At 38.7% G+C, this 20,764-nt stretch overlaps 6 protein-coding genes across 6 annotated transcripts; 3 read left to right on the top strand and 3 right to left on the bottom strand. All coding sequences in view use genetic code 12, as the record gives it.

The window, feature by feature from the left end:
- Window positions 1–471: 471 nt before the first annotated feature.
- On the bottom strand, window positions 472–2,787 carry MNN1 (Mnn1p; the record flags this gene model as incomplete). Its single annotated transcript, XM_049322939.1, has 1 exon — window positions 472–2,787. The coding sequence occupies one exon, from the start codon at window positions 2,785–2,787 to the stop codon at window positions 472–474; it is 2,316 nt and encodes a 771-aa protein (XP_049181181.1).
- Window positions 2,788–5,468: 2,681 nt separating this feature from the next.
- IFH1 (Ifh1p) lies at window positions 5,469–8,375 on the bottom strand (the record flags this gene model as incomplete). The annotated part of the gene is made up of 1 exon (XM_049322937.1): window positions 5,469–8,375. One exon carries the CDS (start codon window positions 8,373–8,375, stop codon window positions 5,469–5,471), a length of 2,907 nt encoding a protein of 968 aa, XP_049181180.1.
- Window positions 8,376–10,798: 2,423 nt separating this feature from the next.
- KGF56_001778 (uncharacterized protein) lies at window positions 10,799–11,803 on the bottom strand (the record flags this gene model as incomplete). Its single annotated transcript, XM_049322936.1, has 1 exon — window positions 10,799–11,803. One exon carries the CDS (start codon window positions 11,801–11,803, stop codon window positions 10,799–10,801), a length of 1,005 nt encoding a protein of 334 aa, XP_049181179.1.
- Window positions 11,804–12,689: 886 nt separating this feature from the next.
- On the top strand, window positions 12,690–13,721 carry BUR2 (Bur2p; the record flags this gene model as incomplete). The annotated part of the gene is made up of 1 exon (XM_049322935.1): window positions 12,690–13,721. One exon carries the CDS (start codon window positions 12,690–12,692, stop codon window positions 13,719–13,721), a length of 1,032 nt encoding a protein of 343 aa, XP_049181178.1.
- A 1,750-nt stretch (window positions 13,722–15,471) lies between these two features.
- On the top strand, window positions 15,472–16,605 carry KGF56_001776 (uncharacterized protein; the record flags this gene model as incomplete). Its single annotated transcript, XM_049322934.1, has 1 exon — window positions 15,472–16,605. One exon carries the CDS (start codon window positions 15,472–15,474, stop codon window positions 16,603–16,605), a length of 1,134 nt encoding a protein of 377 aa, XP_049181177.1.
- Window positions 16,606–16,860: 255 nt separating this feature from the next.
- CTA7 (Cta7p) lies at window positions 16,861–19,698 on the top strand (the record flags this gene model as incomplete). The annotated part of the gene is made up of 1 exon (XM_049322933.1): window positions 16,861–19,698. One exon carries the CDS (start codon window positions 16,861–16,863, stop codon window positions 19,696–19,698), a length of 2,838 nt encoding a protein of 945 aa, XP_049181176.1.
- Window positions 19,699–20,764: the final 1,066 nt, after the last annotated feature.

The following is a 20,764-nucleotide window of genomic DNA, read 5'->3' as shown; positions in this document are numbered from 1 at the left end:
ATAGTCTGAAGAGGGAGTAGATAGTCTGAAGAGGGAGTAGATAGTCTGAAGAGGGAGTACATAGTCTGAAGAGGGAGTAGATAGTCTGAAGAGGGAGTAGATAGTCTGAAGAGGGAGTACATAGTCTGAAGAGGGAGTAGATAGTCTGAAGAGGGAGTAGATAGTCTGAAGAGGGAGTACATAGTCTGAAGAGGGAGTAGATAGTCTGAAGAGGGAGTAGATAGTCTGAAGAGGGAGTACATAGTCTGAAGAGGGAGTAGATAGTCTGAAGAGGGAGTAGATAGTCTGAAGAGGGAGTAGTGAGACTATCGAGCAAAGCGAGATAGTCTCATGAGATAGTCTATCGATAATGAAACAATCAATACCATATAACCCTCTAATTACTTTACATTTATTTGCTTTACTTTTGTTCCCCTTTTTCACACCATATATAGATGCATTTGCACATCAACATTTTCCCACCATTACAAACTACTCCATACCCATCCAAATATCACCATAATAATCAAATAATTGTCTCTCTTTATCACTAAAGGTAATGATTTTTCCTTCCAACTTGTTATCCTTATCTCCACCTTCTAATTTCCCACCTATGCTCAGGTATGCGCACCATAAATACCTTTTACAATAGTCACGATCCATTAGCCATCCCTCCGTCGGCTCGTCATTGTAGTTGTATCTTTTGTTCAACTTGTCATCTACTGGTGGGATAATGGCATGACGAATCCTTAGTGGGTCAAAATAATACTGTTTAAATGCCTCCATAGTCTGTGGAAGAAAGGTCAACCTACGACCAATCTTACTTTCCTTGTTAAAATCAATCGATTTTGCTTGTGGACAATATCCAAAACCCGAATTTATCCAGAGCAACGAATGTCCATCTTCTTCACTAATCTGAGCTGGATGCGAAGAACAAAGCTCCTGAGAGTAGTGTGGTGTCCCATCCGGTTTTTGCCAATCACTAGGCAAAGTCAATTCACCTACTGATGCCGCACTATAGCTGTTAAAATGGTAATTTTCATCACCATTGAATGCAAAACCTAGCCAAAACAACTCCTTATCTCCATAGCTCTTTTTTCGGATTGGTTTAATAAAGTTGAGGTGGGTAATCATAAGGATAGAACTAAAGTGCTTTTCTCTATTCAACAAAACCATCCCTGATTCCATTGTATGAACTAAACCACGGAAAAACTCTCGTTGTAATGTATGGTTTGTCATTGGCTCAACATCAAACATTAGCTTATCAACAGTTGACTGAGAAACGCGATTGAATAACTTGCCCTCTTCAAGATCTCTTTTTTGTAAAACAAATCTATCTTTAAAGAAAAGAGTACCAGTTTCTTTATAACCTTTCATCTCAAAAAAGGTTTCTGGGTTTTTCATCATTACCGTGTCTGCGTCAATCAACATAAACTCATTAAACGAATTGAATAGAGTCGCTAATAGTTTATTGGCAAATCCATTAAATTTCTGTTTATCCCTTTCATTTAAAACGTTTGCTGCATTAACAAACCAAACTTCTTGTTTGGGTAGTCCTCGTGTCTTGTGGTTGTTTTCCAAGTAATCCGAGGGAAAGTATGAATCAACATTTTTAAACGAATCAGGCAAGTGCGAATAGTCGTCTCTTGCAGCTCTAAGGATAGCCTTTTTGGATTCTTGACTAAAATTATAAAAATAAACAATCTGGATTGGTAATTTATTATTCAAAGCTCTTAAAAGATGAATTAAATTGACAGTATAGTCAACGTGCTTATCGGCAACTGTCAAAACTATCCCCCTACCATTGCAATCGTTTTTATATTGTTTGAAAAAATTAGTGTTTGTGGGTTTGGAAAAAAACGACAGCTTTCTTTTGCCAGGTTGTGATGGGTCATTGAGTATTTCTCTATAATTCGGTATATCGTTATACACCTTCCCCGTCCACCTCTCAAAAATAGGAGTTTCAAGGGATAGCCAAGGGTAGATTCTATGATCAAAATTATTGCGATTCAGTTTTTCTTTTCCTTTTTGAAACAAATCTTCGTATTTAGTAAACTCAAATTTTTTTGATGGATTACTACTACCAATCTTATCCACCATTTGTTTCTGTTGAGTAATGAAATTCTTGATTTTGCTCTGTTGAATTGGATCATCATCTGTGACAAAACATTTGTTATATAGTCTGAATATAGTTAACTCATCAACAACCGTTTGCTCAATTTCTCGTTGCCTGTTTTCGGCATATGTTTTCCTTGTAAAGTCGGAAAACTTGTTAAAGCGAGCTCTCTCTTTGATAAATTCAGTTTTGAGTTTCTTTGAGTTCTGTTGGCAAAACTTTTCGTAAGGCCCATCATAAGTAATATCATAACTTTGACTAGTGTTGAATCTCCAATTGTGATTTTTCAAAAACACATTTGTAAAAAACAAGTCACATCTTTTGGCAAAATCAAGTTGGCCCAAAACAGTGCTAACACCATGATTACTGAAAATCTCTTCATAAATTGAAGAGTGTTTATCACACTCTTTTGTGAGATTGTAACTATCGAGAAGCAAAGAATATATTTCTGTGTTTTTAAATTGACCAACTTCAGGTTCTTCATCAGAATGGGATGCTGTTGCATCTTGAACTAACGACGGTAGCTTGTAGTACTCATCATATATGTCGTAAGTAGAATGCAAATCAATATCATCGGATAGAAGTTGCGAATTATGCTGATACCAAGACAAAATACCAACTAGACCTATTAATGCAAAAGTATAATATATTATTACACTCCTCTTTGATGTGTATCTGAGTAACTTGCCCATCAAGTACAATCAGTATCCGTTGAAGCCTATGTAATTGGAGAAATCAATTTCAAAAGTAGTAGGAGACTTGAACTTAAACTAATAAGTCAGTGGTGATAAAAATGTAAAAAGAAAAAAAACATCAAATATAACGGTAAGACGAAACCGGGACCTGTGTATTACATCGCCAGCTGCAAAGCGACCTTTCTTCCCCCTTATAATCTGATTATAATTTGTTCCCTGGAAAAGATTCTTCCTCCTCCCTCCGCCCTCCCGCCCCAAAAAAGCCACACCAATTATAGCTCATAATGATAACCCAAGCCTTGTGGTGTCTTTCAGCCAAAAGCGCAAAGCCAAAAAAAGAAGAGCACCAAATTAAGCGTCTAAATGTCAGTAACAATGTAGACAAATCGAGACATTTTTCCAAACTAAAAAAAATACTTTAAAGCATTGTTATTTCAAGGAGAATGCCCATTAGCTTTTCAGTTCCTTCTTTTTAGTTCCTGTTTTTAGACAGGTTTTTTATTTCTTTTTTTGCCGGAATTAATGTACCGAAGATCGCGAAGATTGTAGCTTAAACATCTAGTTTCCCGAAATAGTTAGAAAGCAAGCTTGATTGGCTGTAGAGGGGGAAGCAAGGGGGGTAAAACTCTGGGTCTTTGGGTCTTTGGGTCTTTGGGTTTCTGGGTCTTTGGGTCTTTGGGTCTCTGGGTCTTTGGGTTTCTGGGTCTCTGGGTCTCTGGGTCTCTGGGTCTCTGAATCCCTGGGTTTCTGAATCCCTGGGTTTCTGGGTTTCTGGGTCTCTGGGTCTCTGAATCCCTGGGTTTCTGGGTGTCTGCGTCTCTGAGTTTCTGCGTCTCTGCGTCTCTGAGTTTCTGCGTCTCTGAGTCTCTGCGTCTCTGCGTCTCTGCGTCTCTGAGTTTCTGAGTCTCTGCGTCTCTACGTCTCTGAGTCTCTGAGTTTCTGGGTCTCTAAATCTCTAAGTCTCTGAGTCTCTGAGTCTCTACGTCTCTGCGTCTCTGAGTCTCTGAGTCTCTGCGTCTCTGAGTCTCTACGTCTCTGAGTCTCTGCGTCTACTCTTTCCAAACCTTAAACACAGGGTTCAAATAGCAATTAACGTAGCAACATGGAAAAAGCAAACACATACACTGTACACCCCCCACCCCCACGCATACACCCCTTACCCTATTTTCTCTCCCGCATGGTTTCAACTATTGTGAAAGAAAAGGCATTCTTTCTTTGTAAATTGTCTCTTTGTGTTTAACTTTGTCTCTTATCAGCAAAAGCAGCCAACCCTCGATGGCAGCTAGTGTCATTGTTATCTCGCTCTGCTCGATAGTGGAGCAGCACTGACCTTGAAGAAGGGGTTCAAATAGCAATTAACGTAGCAACACGGAAAAAGCAAACCTTACTATGACCCCCCCCCCCCCCCCCCCCCCCCCCNTACCCTATTTTCTCTCCCGCATGGTTTCAACTATTGTGAAAGAAAAGGCATTCTTTCCCTGTAATGTGTCTTTGTGTTTGACTTTGTCTTTTATCAGCGGCGAACAACCAATCCTCTATTGTTAAAACCTCTATTGTCAAAAAAAAAGCCTTCTATTGTTGAGAAATCCATATTGTGACCAGGCCGAAACAGGCCTAAATGGGCCTAAAAGAGTGCTGTCAACATGTAAAATTCATTTCAACTTTTTAGAAAGCTTCGATGCAAGGGTTAATACTTTGTAGAATAATTAAATAAATATTGAACATACCAATGTGTTGAAGATATGTGATGCACTAGAAAAGGAAATGGAAAGATATAGAAGAGTTACAGTAGAAAGATATAGAAGAGATACAGTAGAAAGATGTAGTAAATAGATATAGTAGATATAGTAGAAAAGTAGAAGAGTAGAAAAGATATAGTAGGTATAGTAGATAAGTAGAAAACTCTTGGTGTTGAAAATTAGAATACCATACATTCTTCCAAATTTATTGTTCTACATTGAAGCATTGCTATTCAAATGCATTGCCAAGGTTAACTACAATGGCGTGTTATGTGTGTAACAATACAATAGACAAAAGAACATTACAATTGTATTTTTTTGCTAAAAGATACAACAATGGTATTGTTTTGTATGTTGATTGGATGTATATCGCACTAGATGTGGATGCCTCACTACGTTGGTGTCATGTATACCACCTCAATCAAATCCATTTCAAAACGGGTTTGATTACTTGCAACTGCTCCTCCAATTCTTGCTGTCACGACACTAGCAAGCGAAGCGAGCTAGTGTCCTATCGAGCAGAGCGAGATAGTGTCCTATCGAGCAGAGCGAGATAGTGTCCTATCGAGCAGAGCGAGATAGTGTCCTATCGAGCAGAGCGAGATAGTGGAGCAACACTGACTAACTGCCACTATCGATACTATCTCGCTCTGCTCGATAGTGTCAAGTGCTCCTCCAATTACTTGCAGTGCTGCTCCACTATCTCGCTCTGCTCGATAGTGTCGCTAGACTTCAAAAAAACCAAACGTATACATAAAACTTAAAGAAGCCAGCCCCTTAGCTTCTTCTTCTTCTACTACAACAACTACTACTAATACTTCTCTTTCAAAACGGGTTTGATTACTTAAAAGCAACACTATCTCGCTCTGCTCGATAATGTTGCTTTAAAGTATTGCTCGATAGGACGCTAGCTCGCTTCGCTTGCTAGTGTCGTGACAGCTAGAATTTTCGACGCTTTTTGTTGTGGTGGGAATGACGGTGTGATTGTGGTTGATGCTGCTGTTGGTGGTGATTGTGATGGTGATGATGAGCATATTGTATCGATGACTTATTTCTAAAAGCCCCCAAGGGCACTCGACTTTTTTGGTTATTGAAATCTCTCCAAATTTGGGCATCGTTTTCATCATGGTTGTCTAAATCGTCAACATTCAACAAATCGTCCAACACCAATACCAGATCGTCTGTGGCAGCTATTGATTGTTGCTGTTGCCCAGCAGGGTTGAAATTGTTCACTATACTCTTTCTCGATCCAAACTGCGAGGAAGATGATGATGTAGTTACTGGTGTAGACTGCGAATTGGTGGTGGTCTGACCAGTGGAGGTTGGTGGAAAGCCACTAGGCAATGACAATGACGATTCTGACGAAGTACCAGCTCTCGAAGCGACAGACGATGTTTGTGGAATTCCGCCATACCTTGGCTCTTGCGATTTATTCGGTAGTAACGTACGAGTGCTCAACCCATCTATTATGCCAAATGGTTTACTATCAATGGTTACCCACGAGCCTAATAATGGAGGCCTATAATCGGCAGTCTTGGAAGAAAGAACTTCGGTAGCTTTCTTTGAACCAACTCCAGATGCACTTGAAACTTTTGGTAAATTCTCATCAACATCAGTGGATTCGCTACTCTCGTACCCATGATTATAATCGCTATCATCATCATCACCCTCATCAACGTCATTACCATCATTATTAGCATTTTTGTTGTCATCGTTTATCATTCGATAATGTTTAAATGGAAAGCTTGTACCATATAAACCCTGCTTCTTTTTCGTTGTTTTATTGTTGCTATTCTCAATATCGTCAACATCATGTTTGAATGGGTCATCTTTCTCAGCCTCATTTTGCTGCTCGGCGTCACTCAGGGAATTATTATCGGAACTAAAGAAATAGTTCCACAAGTATGACTCGTCGTCCTCATCACTGTTATGTTGATGAAGCATACTATACTTTTCAGCTTTGGATCTTCGGTTATTGATATTATTCTTATTCTTATTCTTGCTCTTGCTCTTATTCTTTTCTTTTTCCTTCTCATCCTTATCGTCGTCTCCTTCAAATAAAGGCATATCAAATTCAACAAAGTCAACATAGTCGTCTTCATCATATTCACTGGGATTAGAAGCACTGCTTTCATATTGCACTATTGGTTTAGTTTTATCCTCGCCAATCCCTTTGAATAAATTAATAATCTTTTTTGATGTCGAATACTCACTATCGTCAAAAGCAAACTTTTCATCATCCTCATCATCATCATCTTCTTCTTCTTCTTCTTCTTCCTCTTCTTCCTCTTCATCTTCATCACCTCCTTCATAATCATCAAACCCATTTGTCTCGAATTCGTTAACCAAAAATTTCTCTTCTTCTTTTAAAAACGGGTCATTCTCGTCATCATCATCGCCTCCGTCTCCACTTATATCATCTTCACCAGTCGATGATATTACAGAGTTATCTTTGGTCATTTGCTCGTTTCCAGTTTGGGTGATTAAGGAACCTGACGATGCATTAGCAGCACTAGGTAGAAACTCGTCAATATCATTCTCTGCCTGCAAAGTGGCAAGTAATTCATTGTCATCAATTTCATAATCATCTTCCGAGTTCAACTCAGTCTCATTGATTTTGGGAAAGTATAGCAAATTAGTATCATGTTCAAAGTCAAACTGATTACTAGCTTCCAAACCTAAGGACAAGGGAGAGTAAACAATCTCTTCCCCAATATCCTCTTCTTCTACTTTAGATGGCACAGTTGCAGCTTCTTGCTCCTCGTGCTCTTGCTTTGGCTCAAATTCAAATGTAAAATTCAAATCAGGAAGTACTGCATCAGATTTCCTTCGCCCAAACTTGATAGAACTACTTTTTCTACGCTTTGGTAATGCTTTCGGTATCAGTGTGTTATCATCTTTGGGTCCAATATTGTTTTCCTTTGTAAATTCTTTCTTGGGGTTTTCCATAGCTTTAACCGCTTTCAAAGACTGAGCTTTTTGTTGTGCCTGTAATTTGACAAAATCGACATCAGAATCGTCATCGGATGAGCTGTATACATCCTCTTCCTCCTCCTCCTCATCTGAATTACCTTCGTTGGCACTCTCATTTGACTCGTACACCTTTAAATTTTTTCCTTTCTCCATAAGCGAATAAAGCTCTACTAAATTAGGTTTTTCCTCTTCATCTTCATCTTCTTCATCTTCTTCGTCATCGTCATCGTCATCGTCGTCGTCGTCGTCATCTTCTTCTTCTTCTTCTTCTTCTTCTTCAACATTATCTTCTTCAGATGACATTCCAAACACCTCATTTGTATTACCTTTCGTCCAATCAAAAGTCTTTCTTGGTTTTCCTTTTCTTGCATAACTCTTTGTCTTTTTACAGACCCCCTTTCTACCTACCAATAACCTCAATTTATGACTTTTTGACTTGTTGCTATTGCTTTTACTGCCGACGTCGCCGCTGTTGCTGTTGCTGTTGCTGTTGCTGCTGTTGCCGCCATCAAGTTCCTCTATATTGTTATCCTCATCGGAAAATTGTGTCAAAGAAGAATCTGACCCAGAACTAAGATAATGCTTAGATTCTGCAGAGTTTAAAACATTCTTCTTAGCCCTGATAGTCTCGAGATCGTCATCTGACAAATTCTGCAGCAAAGAAGAAGATGATGATGATGACGAGGACGAGGACGAGGAGGTTGTGGAATTGGCAATGCTAAATTTTCTCCTCTTTAACGCTTTTAAATTCTTGGTACCAAAAGTTGATTGGTGATGATTATGGTAATTTTTTGAAATTGACGACTTCATCGGTTCCGATTTAGCTTTACCACTAGTATTATGATAGCCTATTTTAGCAGAACTTTTGGCCATTCTTGAATATAAAGTTCCTCTTCAAAAAATGCCAAAAAAAAAAAAAATCAAGATCAACCCTTTGTCAGTAAAAATATATTATCCTCTCTTCCTTGAGCTATAAAACTGTCCAGGTGTGACCTTTTATTGTGAAAATTGTCGTTTAAATTAGAATCTCGGTTATTTTTCTCCTTGTTCACTTGTATCTATATAATAAAATGATTTGCAAAGAAGGTGAATAACAATATATCTTGAATATTTCGAAATCGAAACCTATTCATAATATGATATTGAAGAAACTCTGAAAAATATATAAAATTGTAGGTTTTTTGCAATAATATAAGTAGACCTTTCGAATGGTGGACCTTTGGTCTATCTGCACTTGGTTGAAAAACGTATTGTGTTCTATTGTGTTGGCGTAAAGGGTGAGGACACAAGTATATATATATATATATATATAAAGGGAAATTCGATATATTAAAAGCCGATGGGCTTTTCCTCCTCGATTGGCGCTTAAGCTTGTATAAGATTGGTTCGCCTTCTTTTTTTCTCTAATGAGATGATTCAAAAAATTAAAGACCAACTTTTGCTTAATAAACCAAGTTCAATTACTAAACCTTGCTTTATCAAAAGACTGATGTATAATTAAATATGATATATATCGTGTGAATCCTCAGCTCTTCTCATCTCATTTTATTTTTTTATTTTTTTTTTTTTTTCGTTTACTAAGCGTTTTTATTTTTGTGTTGAAAAATCTGAAAAATCTGAAAAATCTGAAAAATCGGGGAGTGAGACAACAGGGGGGCAACAGGGGGGCAATAGAAGTAAGAGAGAGAGAGAGGATGAGGAGAGTGGGGGAGAGAGGATGAGGAGAGTGGGGGAGAATGGGAAAAATTAGGGAGAGGAGAAATTGGACAAGTAGAGGACCGGTTGTAGTGACGACGGATTTGGCCATCTGCAGTAAAAGCTAAAATAAATAATTCTTTCTTTTCTCTTTGTAAGTTGATCTTCGCCTTAAATCTTGTCGGCTGGTCACGTTTGGCCAGGGATCACCTGGTCGCAGAGTATACAAGAGTATTTTTGATAAAGTGAATAAAAGTAAATCTATTGTCATGCAAAGTGGTATTATTGTGGCTTTTGTTAATGTCGCTCCCCTATCGAGCAATCCCTATCGAGCAAAGCGAGATAGACACTATCGAGCAAAGCGAGATAGACACTATCGAGCAAAGCGAGATAGACACTATCGAGCAAAGCGAGATAGTGGAGCATTACTTTGTAGCAAGCTCCCCTATCGAGCAATCCCTATCGAGCAACCCCTATCGAGCAAAGTGAGATAGTGGAGCATTACTTTGTAGCAAGCTCCCCTATCGAGCAAAGCGAGATAGTGGAGCATTACTTTGTAGCAAGCTCCCCTATCGAGCAATCCCTATCGAGCAACCCCTATCGAGCAAAGTGAGATAGTGGAGCATTACTTTGTAGCAAGCTCCCCTATCGAGCAAAGCGAGATAGTGGAGCATTACTTTGTAGCAAGCTCCCCTATCGAGCAATCCCTATCGAGCAACCCCTATCGAGCAAAGTGAGATAGTGGAGCATTACTTTGTAGCAAGCTCCCCTATCGAGCAAAGCGAGATAGTGGAGCATTACTTTGTAGCAAGCTCCCCTATCGAGCAATCCCTATCGAGCAACCCCTATCGAGCAAAGTGAGATAGTGGAGCATTACTTTGTAGCAAGCTCCCCTATCGAGCAAAGCGAGATAGTGGAGCATTACTTTGTAGCAAGCTCCCCTATCGAGCAATCCCTATCGAGCAACCCCTATCGAGCAAAGTGAGATAGTGGAGCATCACTTTGTAGACACTATCGACTACACTATCGACTACACTATCGACTACACTATTGACTACACTATCGAGCAACACTTTATAAACACTATCGAGCAACACTTTATAAACACTATCGAGCAACATTTTATAAACACTATCGAGCAACACTATCGAGCAGAGCTAGTCAATGTTGTACCACTCCTAGCTCTTTTCTACCCTTTTTACCCTTTTTCACTCTTTCTACTCTTTTTCGTCAATAGCAGCTGGTCAGTGTGCTCCACTATCTAGCAGAGCTAGTCAGTGTTGTAATAAGCTGCAAAGTGTTGCTCCACTATAGAGCTAGTCAGGGTTGCAATAACCTACAAAGTGTTGCTCCATTATCGAGCTAGTTAGTGTTGCAATAAGCTACAAAGTGTTGCTCCATTGTCGAGCTAGTTAGTGTTGCAATAAGCTACAAGTGTTGCTCCATTATCGAGCTAGTTAGTGTTCCAATAAGCTACAAAGTGTTGCTCCATTATCGAGCTAGTCAGTGTTGTAATAAGCTACAAAGTGTTGCCCCACTATCTCGCTCTGCTCGATAGTGTTGATGACAGCTAGATAGTGTTTATGACAGTAAATTCCCGCTTAGTATCTCTTTTCGGCTTCTGCTGCAGCAGTTAATTTTGCACTCATTTCAATTTGATCTTTAACAGCTTTAGTCATTAACTCAATCATTATAACATCTTGGTTGTGATTAGCAAACGCATTACTCAACTGATCGACGTTACTCAAGATTGGTGGCTTGGTCAATAAAGTGTTGCTTAATTTTCTTAACAAATCGATGTTTTCGTCACTATTACTATGTTGTGCATTAGTGTTGATATACTCCAACAAACCGTCAACTCTAGTTCCAACTTCTTGCAAGTTTTTAGACAAGTAGGATAAGTCTCCGTTCAAAATCTGCGACGCTTGCGGTGGTGTGGTGTTGTTGGCTTTTTCAAATGTTGCCTCTTGTAATGTTTTAAATGCAATTTTTTCAGTAGTCGTACCGTTAATAAGTTCGTTCGGTATTGGCGTGAAAACGTACGAGTTATTTGTACTGGCAGTCTTATTCCAACCAATTTGCACGCTTGATTTGGCTATGGGTTTCCCAACTGCTGCTCCAATATATGTCTTTACTGTGGGTGCTACTATTTTACCTTCATCATTCAAAAATTCCACATTCAAGTAGATGGCGAGGTGCGGAAAAGCGCGATCAATTCCCTTTGAGTAGAAATCGTGTATCAAACTTGTTGTCTCGTCTATCTTGCTACTACTTCCAAACCAGCCCAAAACTGATTCCTTGGGATGTGCCTTTTTGTATAACTGGTATAATGTTTTGTGAGCTTGGTCTTCAATGGCAATCGAGTCTCCAGTTTCAGTGATGGGTACCATAAATGCGTCTCTTATTTCAATCTCCAACCCGTTATCCGACCTCATACCTAGCAAAGTTCCAATTATACGTTTATTCAATACTTGTTGAGAAACAATTTCCAAAATGGTGAGATACGCAGGTCCATGGATCTTTATCTTGGCTGGTCCATTCGCCGATCCCGCTGCCGGGGCAGTGACATTTGGTCTCACCAAATGCATAAAGGTAGAATCAGTCATGACTGGGTGAGGTTCAGAAGGAACTGTTTAAACAAATCACGCTTTTACTATACTCTTCCTACGTCAATGGAAAACTTTTCAAGTTGATTTTTTTTTTTCAGAGAAGAGGGTCGTGTGCGTGTCAACACTATCGAGCAGATCAAACAACACTATCGAGGAAAGCGAGATAGTGTTATTACTAGTATGGCTATATAGTATTGCTCGATAGTGGAGCTCAGTAGTATCGCTATAAAGTGTTGCTCCACTATCGAACAACACTATCGAGCAACACTTTGAGCAGAGCGAAATAGTGTTATTACTAGTATCACTATAAAGTATTGCTTGATAGTAGGGTTATTAGTATCGCCATAATGCTTTGCTCGATAATGTCGCTACCAGTATCTCTATAAAATGTTGCTCCATAGTGTCGCTACTAGTATCGCTACAAAGTGATGCTACTAGTATCGCTACAAAGTGATGCTACTAGTATCGCTACAAAGTGATGCTACTAGTATCGCTACAAAGTGATGCTACTAGTATCGCTACAAAGTGATGCTACTAGTATCGCTACAAAGTGATGCTACTAGTATCGCTACAAAGTGATACTCCACTATCTCGCTTTGCTCGATAGTGGATCTCTTTTAAACGTTGCAATCGCTTCTACTTTTCTCAAACAGTGCAATCGGTCATTTTGCTTTGCGTTTCAAAACTTCTTTTCCATTTAGTTGTTCATGTCCAAGTTCGAATCCTTCCTCAGACAAGAAAAAAAAAGAAGCGCCAGAAAAAAAAAAAACATAAGAAACATAAATAGTAGAGCATCATGTTGAAAAACATAATCAGTAGAGCATCAAGTATCATATATAGTAGAGCATCAAGTTGACTAGAAGTTCGGCCAAGAATCAGTATTATGGCCACAGATGCTACAGAAAGTGGTATAGGTATTTTCACCACAAATAAAAAACTGGGCTCTAGGTCCGAGTCATCATCTCAAGTAAGGAAAAAACGGAAACTAGCGCCATGGATATTTCCAGAGTCAGCAGTTTTAACAAGATCACCAACGCGACTAGACTCCAAGCTAACTATATCTCAAGAGCTAAGAATCAAGGAGTCAATGCACGATTTTCTAATAAAGCTAGGTCTGAAACTAAAAGTCGATGCTCCTACAATATTAGCTGCAACTGTTTATATTCATAGGTTTTACATGCGGGTACCAATAACTTCCTCAAAATATTACGTTGCTTCAGCTGCATTAGCGATCTCCGGGAAACTTAATGATTGCGTACGACAGCTGGATACGATCAGTTTATATGCGTGCAATATAAAAGCACCCAGGACATCATCATCATCGTCATCGTCATCATCCAAATTCCCACCAAACACAGCTAATCATTCTGCGGCACAACCACCGCCACCGCCGCCACCACAAATTGACGAACAAAGTGAATATTTTTGGAGATGGAGAGATCAATTATTGTACCGAGAAGAGTTGATTTTGCGAAAACTTAATTTTGATCTAAGTTTCCCGTCGCCCTACTTGCTACAACATAAGATACTCAACAAAATGCATGCGGGAATCAACCAGACATTTTACGAAAAGAGGAAAGATATTATGGTGAGAACAACAAGACTAATCGAACTTTTGTCAAGTTTGCCTATCATACTTTGTTACGACATGAATGTCCTCTTTGCCACTTGTTTGGTAATGGTGGTGTTTGAAGGTAAAAGTACTTTCAGCGACATGAAAATGCCGGAAAATTTCATTACTAAAGTAGTCGAGGTTGATCTAGAGGATGTGATGAAATGCTTTGAATTTATCAAAAAACTATTGAACTTTTCACAACAAGACCCTCATTCTTATAGTAATAAAACAGCAGCTAAACGAATATTGGGTATCAAAACATCCGATTTCGAACAAGTTGCCAAAGGAGCACCAATATAGAACACAATCTCACACTATCTCACACTATCGAGCAGAGCGAGATAGTGTGAGTAACATTTCGTAGCAATACTACCAAGTAGATCTCTTTCTTTAGTTACCTATTATTAAACACAATCTCACACTATCGAGCAGAGCGAGATAGTGTGAGTCTCTCTCTTTATCTCTACGTAAAACATCTAATCCTTTATTGAGCTCATACATTTTTGGACCCCTTTCTAATCTCAATGCCCCAAAAAAAAAAAAAAGGGAGACAAGATATTTTTTCTTTTTCAAATGGTAAAGGGCTATAGGAGCTGATTACTTTACATTTGTCAGTAGAGCAAGCTTTACTATTGCAACGACAGTTGTTCTTGTTGCGATGGATCCAAATAATATAGATATTTTTGAAAACTTAGATACGCTGTTGTTGGAGGTATTCCAACAGGACCAAATAAACCAATACTTGGCGACTTTGTCTCCTGAGGAGCGGAGTCAAACGGTTGATGCAATTATCACAGTTTTTCAACAAGAAAGGCAACGGCAGGGTTCTGGTCATACATACTATGAGGTGAAATGGTATTTTAACTGTATACCGTTGCTAATATTACACTATACGCGAATATGGCAAATATTGACATTAGAGAATATTGGTCATTTGATCAAGGAAGCACTCGCGAGGACCGCCAAGTTCCTTATCAAAGTTGTGAGAATCGTTTTCTTCCTCATGACAATGCACTCTTATTTCCGCTCCCTTATCAATACCATGCTCTCCTTTACCAATTCAATCACATTCAGCGATAATTTTTTGAAAGATTTGATGACTTTTGTGCTACATGATAATAGTGGTTTGATGCATACCCATGAGCTACTACAGGAACATGATATGAACATTTTCTATTTTTACAACTTGAATACATTTCGCAATTCAACAACCTGGCAACATTTCCAGCTAATCTGCCAAAATTATTTTGCATCCTTGTTAACAACCTCATGTGCAAAACAAGACGACAACGTACAATGCTCGATAGATACAGATACTTTGATATTCAAACTCCTGGAAGCAGTTCGTCTGTCGTTTCCCAGTTATAGAGGTTCATTTACAAAAATCACTACAGTGTTGATATATTTGGTCTATGCCATTATTGGCAATATCATCTGTCTCAACATTTTAGTCTTTTGGGCTTCAAATTGTATAACTCGCATGTTTCGCTATGCAAAAATCGTGAAAAACTTGACCAATGCAATTTGGTCAACGTTTTTTAAATATATAGCATAACTTTTTTACCTTGACATTATTGAGCAGAGCGACAGAGACTAGACGAGTGAAACGAGTCTAGTCGTTAGTAGATAGACCGAGACTATTGAGCACGACACTATCGAGCTACACTATCGAGCGAAGCGAGATAGTGGAGCACACTAGCTGCCACAGACACTATTGAGCGACACTATCGAGCGACACTATCGAGCGAAGCGAGATAGTGGAGCAACGCTTTGTAAACAGTGTTGCAACAAGCTAGTGTTGTAACAAGCTACCATGTATTGCTCCACTATCTCGCTCTGCTCGATAGTGTCGTGCTCGATAGTGAGAGTCGCTCGCTCGGCGTTAATTTTCCGAGTTTCTGTTTTTAGCCGCTAAGAACAGACCCGCTCTCGGTTCTCGGCTCTTCCCCCGCAAAAAATGATTGATTTGAAAAATTTCATTGACAAGTATAAAGGGAGAGTCAATTTAGGGTTAATATTGTAAGTTTTCTAGTCTCTATATTAGGTAAAAATGACGGAATTGCCAGAGGTGATGAAGGCGGTGGTATATCATGGACCATTTGATGTTCAAGTGGAAGATCGTGCCACCCCCAAGATTGAGAAACCAGACGATGCCATTGTTAAGGTGCAATTTTCTGGGCTCTGTGGAACAGACTTACACGCATATCGTGGCCATATAAATGGTCCCGTGAATACAATTTTGGGGCACGAGTTTTTGGGCGAAATTGTTGCCAAGGGTGACCAAGTGACCAAGTTCAAGATTGGAGACAAAGTTTTAAGCTCGTTTACCATTCAATGTGGCCATTGTTGGTATTGCCGCAATGGGTATTCGGGACAATGTAACGAAACCAATACATTTGGGAAGATTGGGTTAGATGGAGGACAAGCAGAGTATGTACGTATTCCAAACGCAGAGAAAACTCTATTGAATCTCCCTCAAAATGAGGAGGGGCAGCCAGAAATAGACGCCTCCGTTTATGTAATGATGGCAGATATATTCATTACTGGTTACTATGGGGTGAAGAAGATTATGGATTTCTTGAAGATTTCATCAGCTAGAAACGTGTCGCCGCAAAATTTCAAAGATGTTTCAATTCTACAGATTGGAGCTGGACCTGTTGGTTTATGTGGATTACGAGTATTGAAGTATTTTGGATTCGAAAAAGTTGTTGTTGTTGATAGTGTTCCTGCGAGATTGGCTGAGGCCAAGAGATTAGGTGCCTTTGAGACGATCAATTTTGAAACGGATCCCGATGCATTGAACAAGTTTATCCAAAGCGAGTTGGATAATATAGGGTTTGACGCAGTCTTGGAAGTTGTAGGCGCGTCAGCTGCATTGAGAACCGCTTATGAGTCTGTACGTCGAAATGGATTCATATCTTCATTAGGGATGGGGCACGAGCCATTACCGTTCAATGGCTTAGAATGTTATCTAAAAAACGTTAATATATCATTTGGAAGATGTCACGGATGGAGCTTATTTGAAGAAGCTTTGGAAATCTTTGAAAAGGTGAAGAATGATTTTGTTCATTTTATAGATTATAAAGCAAAGTTAATTGATGCAAAACAAGCTTTTGATTTGTTTGACAAGCACAAGGTTAACAAAGTTGTATTTGATTTAACACAAGGACCGGGGCAACCATAAACTGGCTATATATCACGCATATACACATCTACACATGACACAATATAATAGGACATTTGGCCAGAGGGTCAAAGCTTTCACTCTTCTTCTTCTTCTTCTTCTTCTTCTTCTTCTTCTTCTTGCGTAACGCTACCTTCTGTTGGATAAAGTAAAAAAGAAAAGGGTTTGAGGATTTTTAATTGAATGTCAACTTGGTGAAAGGTTATACCTTATAAGAGCTTATATACTTGTGAAAGCTGGTTGGTATACAAAGCTATGTCAAATCCCACGTCTAATCAGACATTGCGGAAGTTGAATTTACCAGAAACGGTTAACAAACCAACGAATCTGGCAGCATCAGCAGCGGGGTTTTCAGCATATCCAGCTGTTCAATTACCTCCTGTATACTCGTATAGACAATCACAACAAGTTTCACCATCACAGGCCAATTCCCCACATTACCGGGTTCAATCGCAGTTGCAATCGCAGTCGCAGTCACAACCACAGTCGCAGTCGCAATCACTGGAGCCGCTAGTATCGATGAACGCACATATAACGCAACCTTTACAGCCTCTTCGGCAAACAAACGACTATTCCAAGCCTAGGTTGAGAGTAAGTAAGGCTTGTGACAGGTGTCGTAACCACAAGATTAAGTGTTCCGGAACTTCACCATGTGCTACCTGCACACGACAGAAAAAGGAATGTACATTTTCCAATGCAACAACGGCAGCCACCGCTGGTGCCGGTGCTGGAGCTGGAGCTTCTGGTGTGGGCAGCGGTGGGGCCGCCGCTAATGGTGCAGGCAGATACCATAATAATGCCGGTTATTCATTCTATGGAGACTGTGCAAAGAGGCAAAAGACAATGGTTAATTCCGAGCCATTTGGATTACCAACAGTTGACAAATCAAACAATCATGAATACATATTGCATTTGGAGAATAGGGTACAGTATTTAGAAGCAATTTTATCTGGTAATAGCCTTGAAACGTTTAGAGAGCCACGATCAGGAGAACCAGAGAGTGAGTTTATTACAGAGACACTATTTTCTGCTAGCTCGAAATGGCGATTTTCCAGACGTCATCAGAATTTGTTGATTGTTGAGCTATGTCAATCCATGTACTCTAATCTATCAGAAGAGCTGAGGCAAAAAGTGACTGTGCCTAGAAGGCAGTATTTTGGATGGAATATGTCTGGTGTGAACTATTTAAATTCGGAAGAGTTACCGCCCATTCCAGACTTTGACACAGACATTGATAAGGATTATTTAGTTAACTATTATTTTAAGGAATTAAATCCACTTTTTGCAATTATCCATGAAACGGTTTTTCGAGAGCAGATTGAAGCATATAACCGACTAGTCCGTGAAGAATTGCAACTAAAAACTCATGACTCGAAAACAAACCAAACTAAGTTATTTGTTGCAATATTGTATCTCATATATGCCCTTGCTATTCGATTTAGTGAATTTCAGAAACCAAAAGGTCCCAATATAGCAATATTGAAATTGGAAGAGAAGTTCTTCAAGTATGCATATAAAATAGTTAGCATTCTCAGTTTTGAATGGGAATCGTTTGAATTGATTCAAAGCTGGCTACTAATAGCTCTATACTTGAGAGTTGCCCATAGACAAACTTCTTGCTCGCACGCTTTGGGTCAAGCAATAACAATAACGAAGTCAATGGGGTTGGGCTTTGGTGATGAAAATCCCCAGCTAATTGTGTCTACGGCTTATGAGCGGTTGAAAGCGACTAGAATATTTTGGTGCGTTTTTTCAATTGATAGAGTATTTGGGTTACAAACAGGTAGGTATTGTGGTGTGAGAGATGAAGATTTTACTAGACCGTACCCAACATTTGATTTTGCTCAAGAAACTGTTAAAGATGACTGGCTAACATTGCCGGCATTGGCCTTAATTCACATTGCAAGAATATCAAATTTTGTCCACACGTTGTCTAATGATAATCCGTACTTGATAAAATACCAGCAAATAAATGCTGAGTTGGTCAAATTACATGAATGGTTTAATAAAATAGGATTTAGAAACGATTTATTATTTAACAAAAATGACGATTCAGAGATTAGTTCCTTGGTGAAATCACAGGTTAAACTACATTATTATGATTTGGTGTTGTGCATACACGGAAAAGTGCTTTTTAATTATATAGGCCGCAAAATAGCCAGTCACGGGCTAAAAGTTGAAATGGTTTTGGATGCATGCCACGGAGTCATTGATGTTTTAGACAAGACAAATAAAGCGGGCTTGTTGTATACCCCATGGTACTCGGTTCTTTTACTTTTATTCAATATTGGTGTAAATGCAATAACTTTGATTAATGGAGGTGTTTATGTTCTGCAGTCAAGGGATATTTTGAAAAGCACCATTAAGTTTTTCACATTTTTGAGAAAATCGCCAATAAGGAACAAGCAAAATAAGCTTGTATTTAGAGAACGTTTTAAAATGGTGCGAGAATGTACTTGGGCTTTGAAGATGGCCAATAAAATTTTAACTTTACGTTTGGAGGAAGACATGAATGCTTTGAATAATATTGGAGTTGACCATGGTTCTTCGGATGTCAATAAACAATACTTTTCGCAGTTGGGATTTTCAGATTCGGGTGCTCCTGCAATTGCCACCCAAGGGAAAACCAAACTATCAGACGCAAAAGCGAATAGTACACAACAACAGCAGCAGCAGCGGCAACAACAACAACAAGAACAACAAGAGTACCAGCAACATTCAAATAAAGAGGGAAATAACAGCAGTAATAATGAATTTTATAAAGTTTTAGAAAAACAATTGCACAGGAACGATGAAGTCACAAGGGAAGGTATTTGCTATGAGAAAGGTTCCTCAAGTAAATCGATACATAACAACCAGCATATTCATGGAGTTGGAGGGCCTCAAAATGAAGCAATGGAAGAGAATAGTGGTGTTTTTGAGAGGGCGGATAGTAATACAACCCCTACCAGTTCAACTGATCAAAATGAACCAAAGGTAGTTGATGTCTATTCGTCAACAGAGTTTGATAACATGTTGGGGAATATTCAATGGTTCGATCAGTGGTTGGATTTTAATTACGATCTTCAACTGGTAAGTCCTGGGGAAAAATAATTAATATTATAGCATCAAGAATATAAACGAATGGAAAATACAAAAACATAAAAAAAAATAAAAATACATCTGTTTCTGGTGCCTTGCCTTCCTTCGTGCAATCTGTAATTTGAAATACAAAACAATCTTCAACATATGTACCAGTGTATGACTTCCTAACTGCAAACAATAAGATCGAAAGTATTCAGCATATTAATAAACACAAATGTACAATTATGTGGCTTTTTTTTTTTTTTTGCTCTCACTCTCTTTTTATTCTTAACAAATTTTGGTCCAGAATTGAACCAAAAATAAACCAATTAAGAGTTGAAGAGCAAACTATGAAGAAGGTAGGAAATTAAGTAAGATAGGAAATTAAGTAAAAGAGGAAATTAAGTAAGATAGGAAACTAGGTAAAAGAGGATTTGAAAATTGTTTTCATAAACTTCTCTTCATTCCTATCATTACTTACATTTTCGAGTAAAAATATTCTACAAAAATATCCACCTCGTATAAAATTGTTTTCAACCGTTCTTTCTCTTTTACTTTTCCCCACGGGGGTGGTAACGAAATTTGAAGAAAAACTACAAAATAATACTGCTTACATGGGACGTGTCTTACGTCACAAGTGGTTTAAACCGTTTTGTCAAAACCTATTTGATATGGCATAGAAAAATCACACCCAGTTGAACTTTTTGAACCAACTATACGAAAATAAATAAAGAACATTAAATCTAAAAAGAGCCACATTTCTTTTGCATTTACCGTTTTTTCTTTCGCCTCGGCACCCCGTTTACAAGGTTGTTTCTGGTTGGCCAGCCTTATATCAAAAATAGCAAGATTACAAAAATACAAAATACGCACGCGCTCAATATTTATAACAATCACATACCTAATAAATAACAACAACTTGAATCCTCATTGGAATGCCTACAATTTGATCATTTCCCCTTTAACACCATAAAATTTTACTGTTTCTTTTCTATTTTTTTTTTTTTTTTTTTTTTACATCACTTCTGAACTTTTTAAACGGAAAACAGAAAACCCAAAACTATTTTGAACATGTGTCCTGTTTCAATCGCTCTGT

Source organism: Candida oxycetoniae (genome assembly GCF_023343755.2).
Source record: "Candida oxycetoniae strain CBS 10844 chromosome Unknown scaffold62, whole genome shotgun sequence".
NCBI lineage: Eukaryota > Fungi > Ascomycota > Pichiomycetes > Serinales > Debaryomycetaceae > Lodderomyces > Lodderomyces oxycetoniae.
This window is presented reverse-complemented; position numbering and strand designations above follow the sequence as displayed.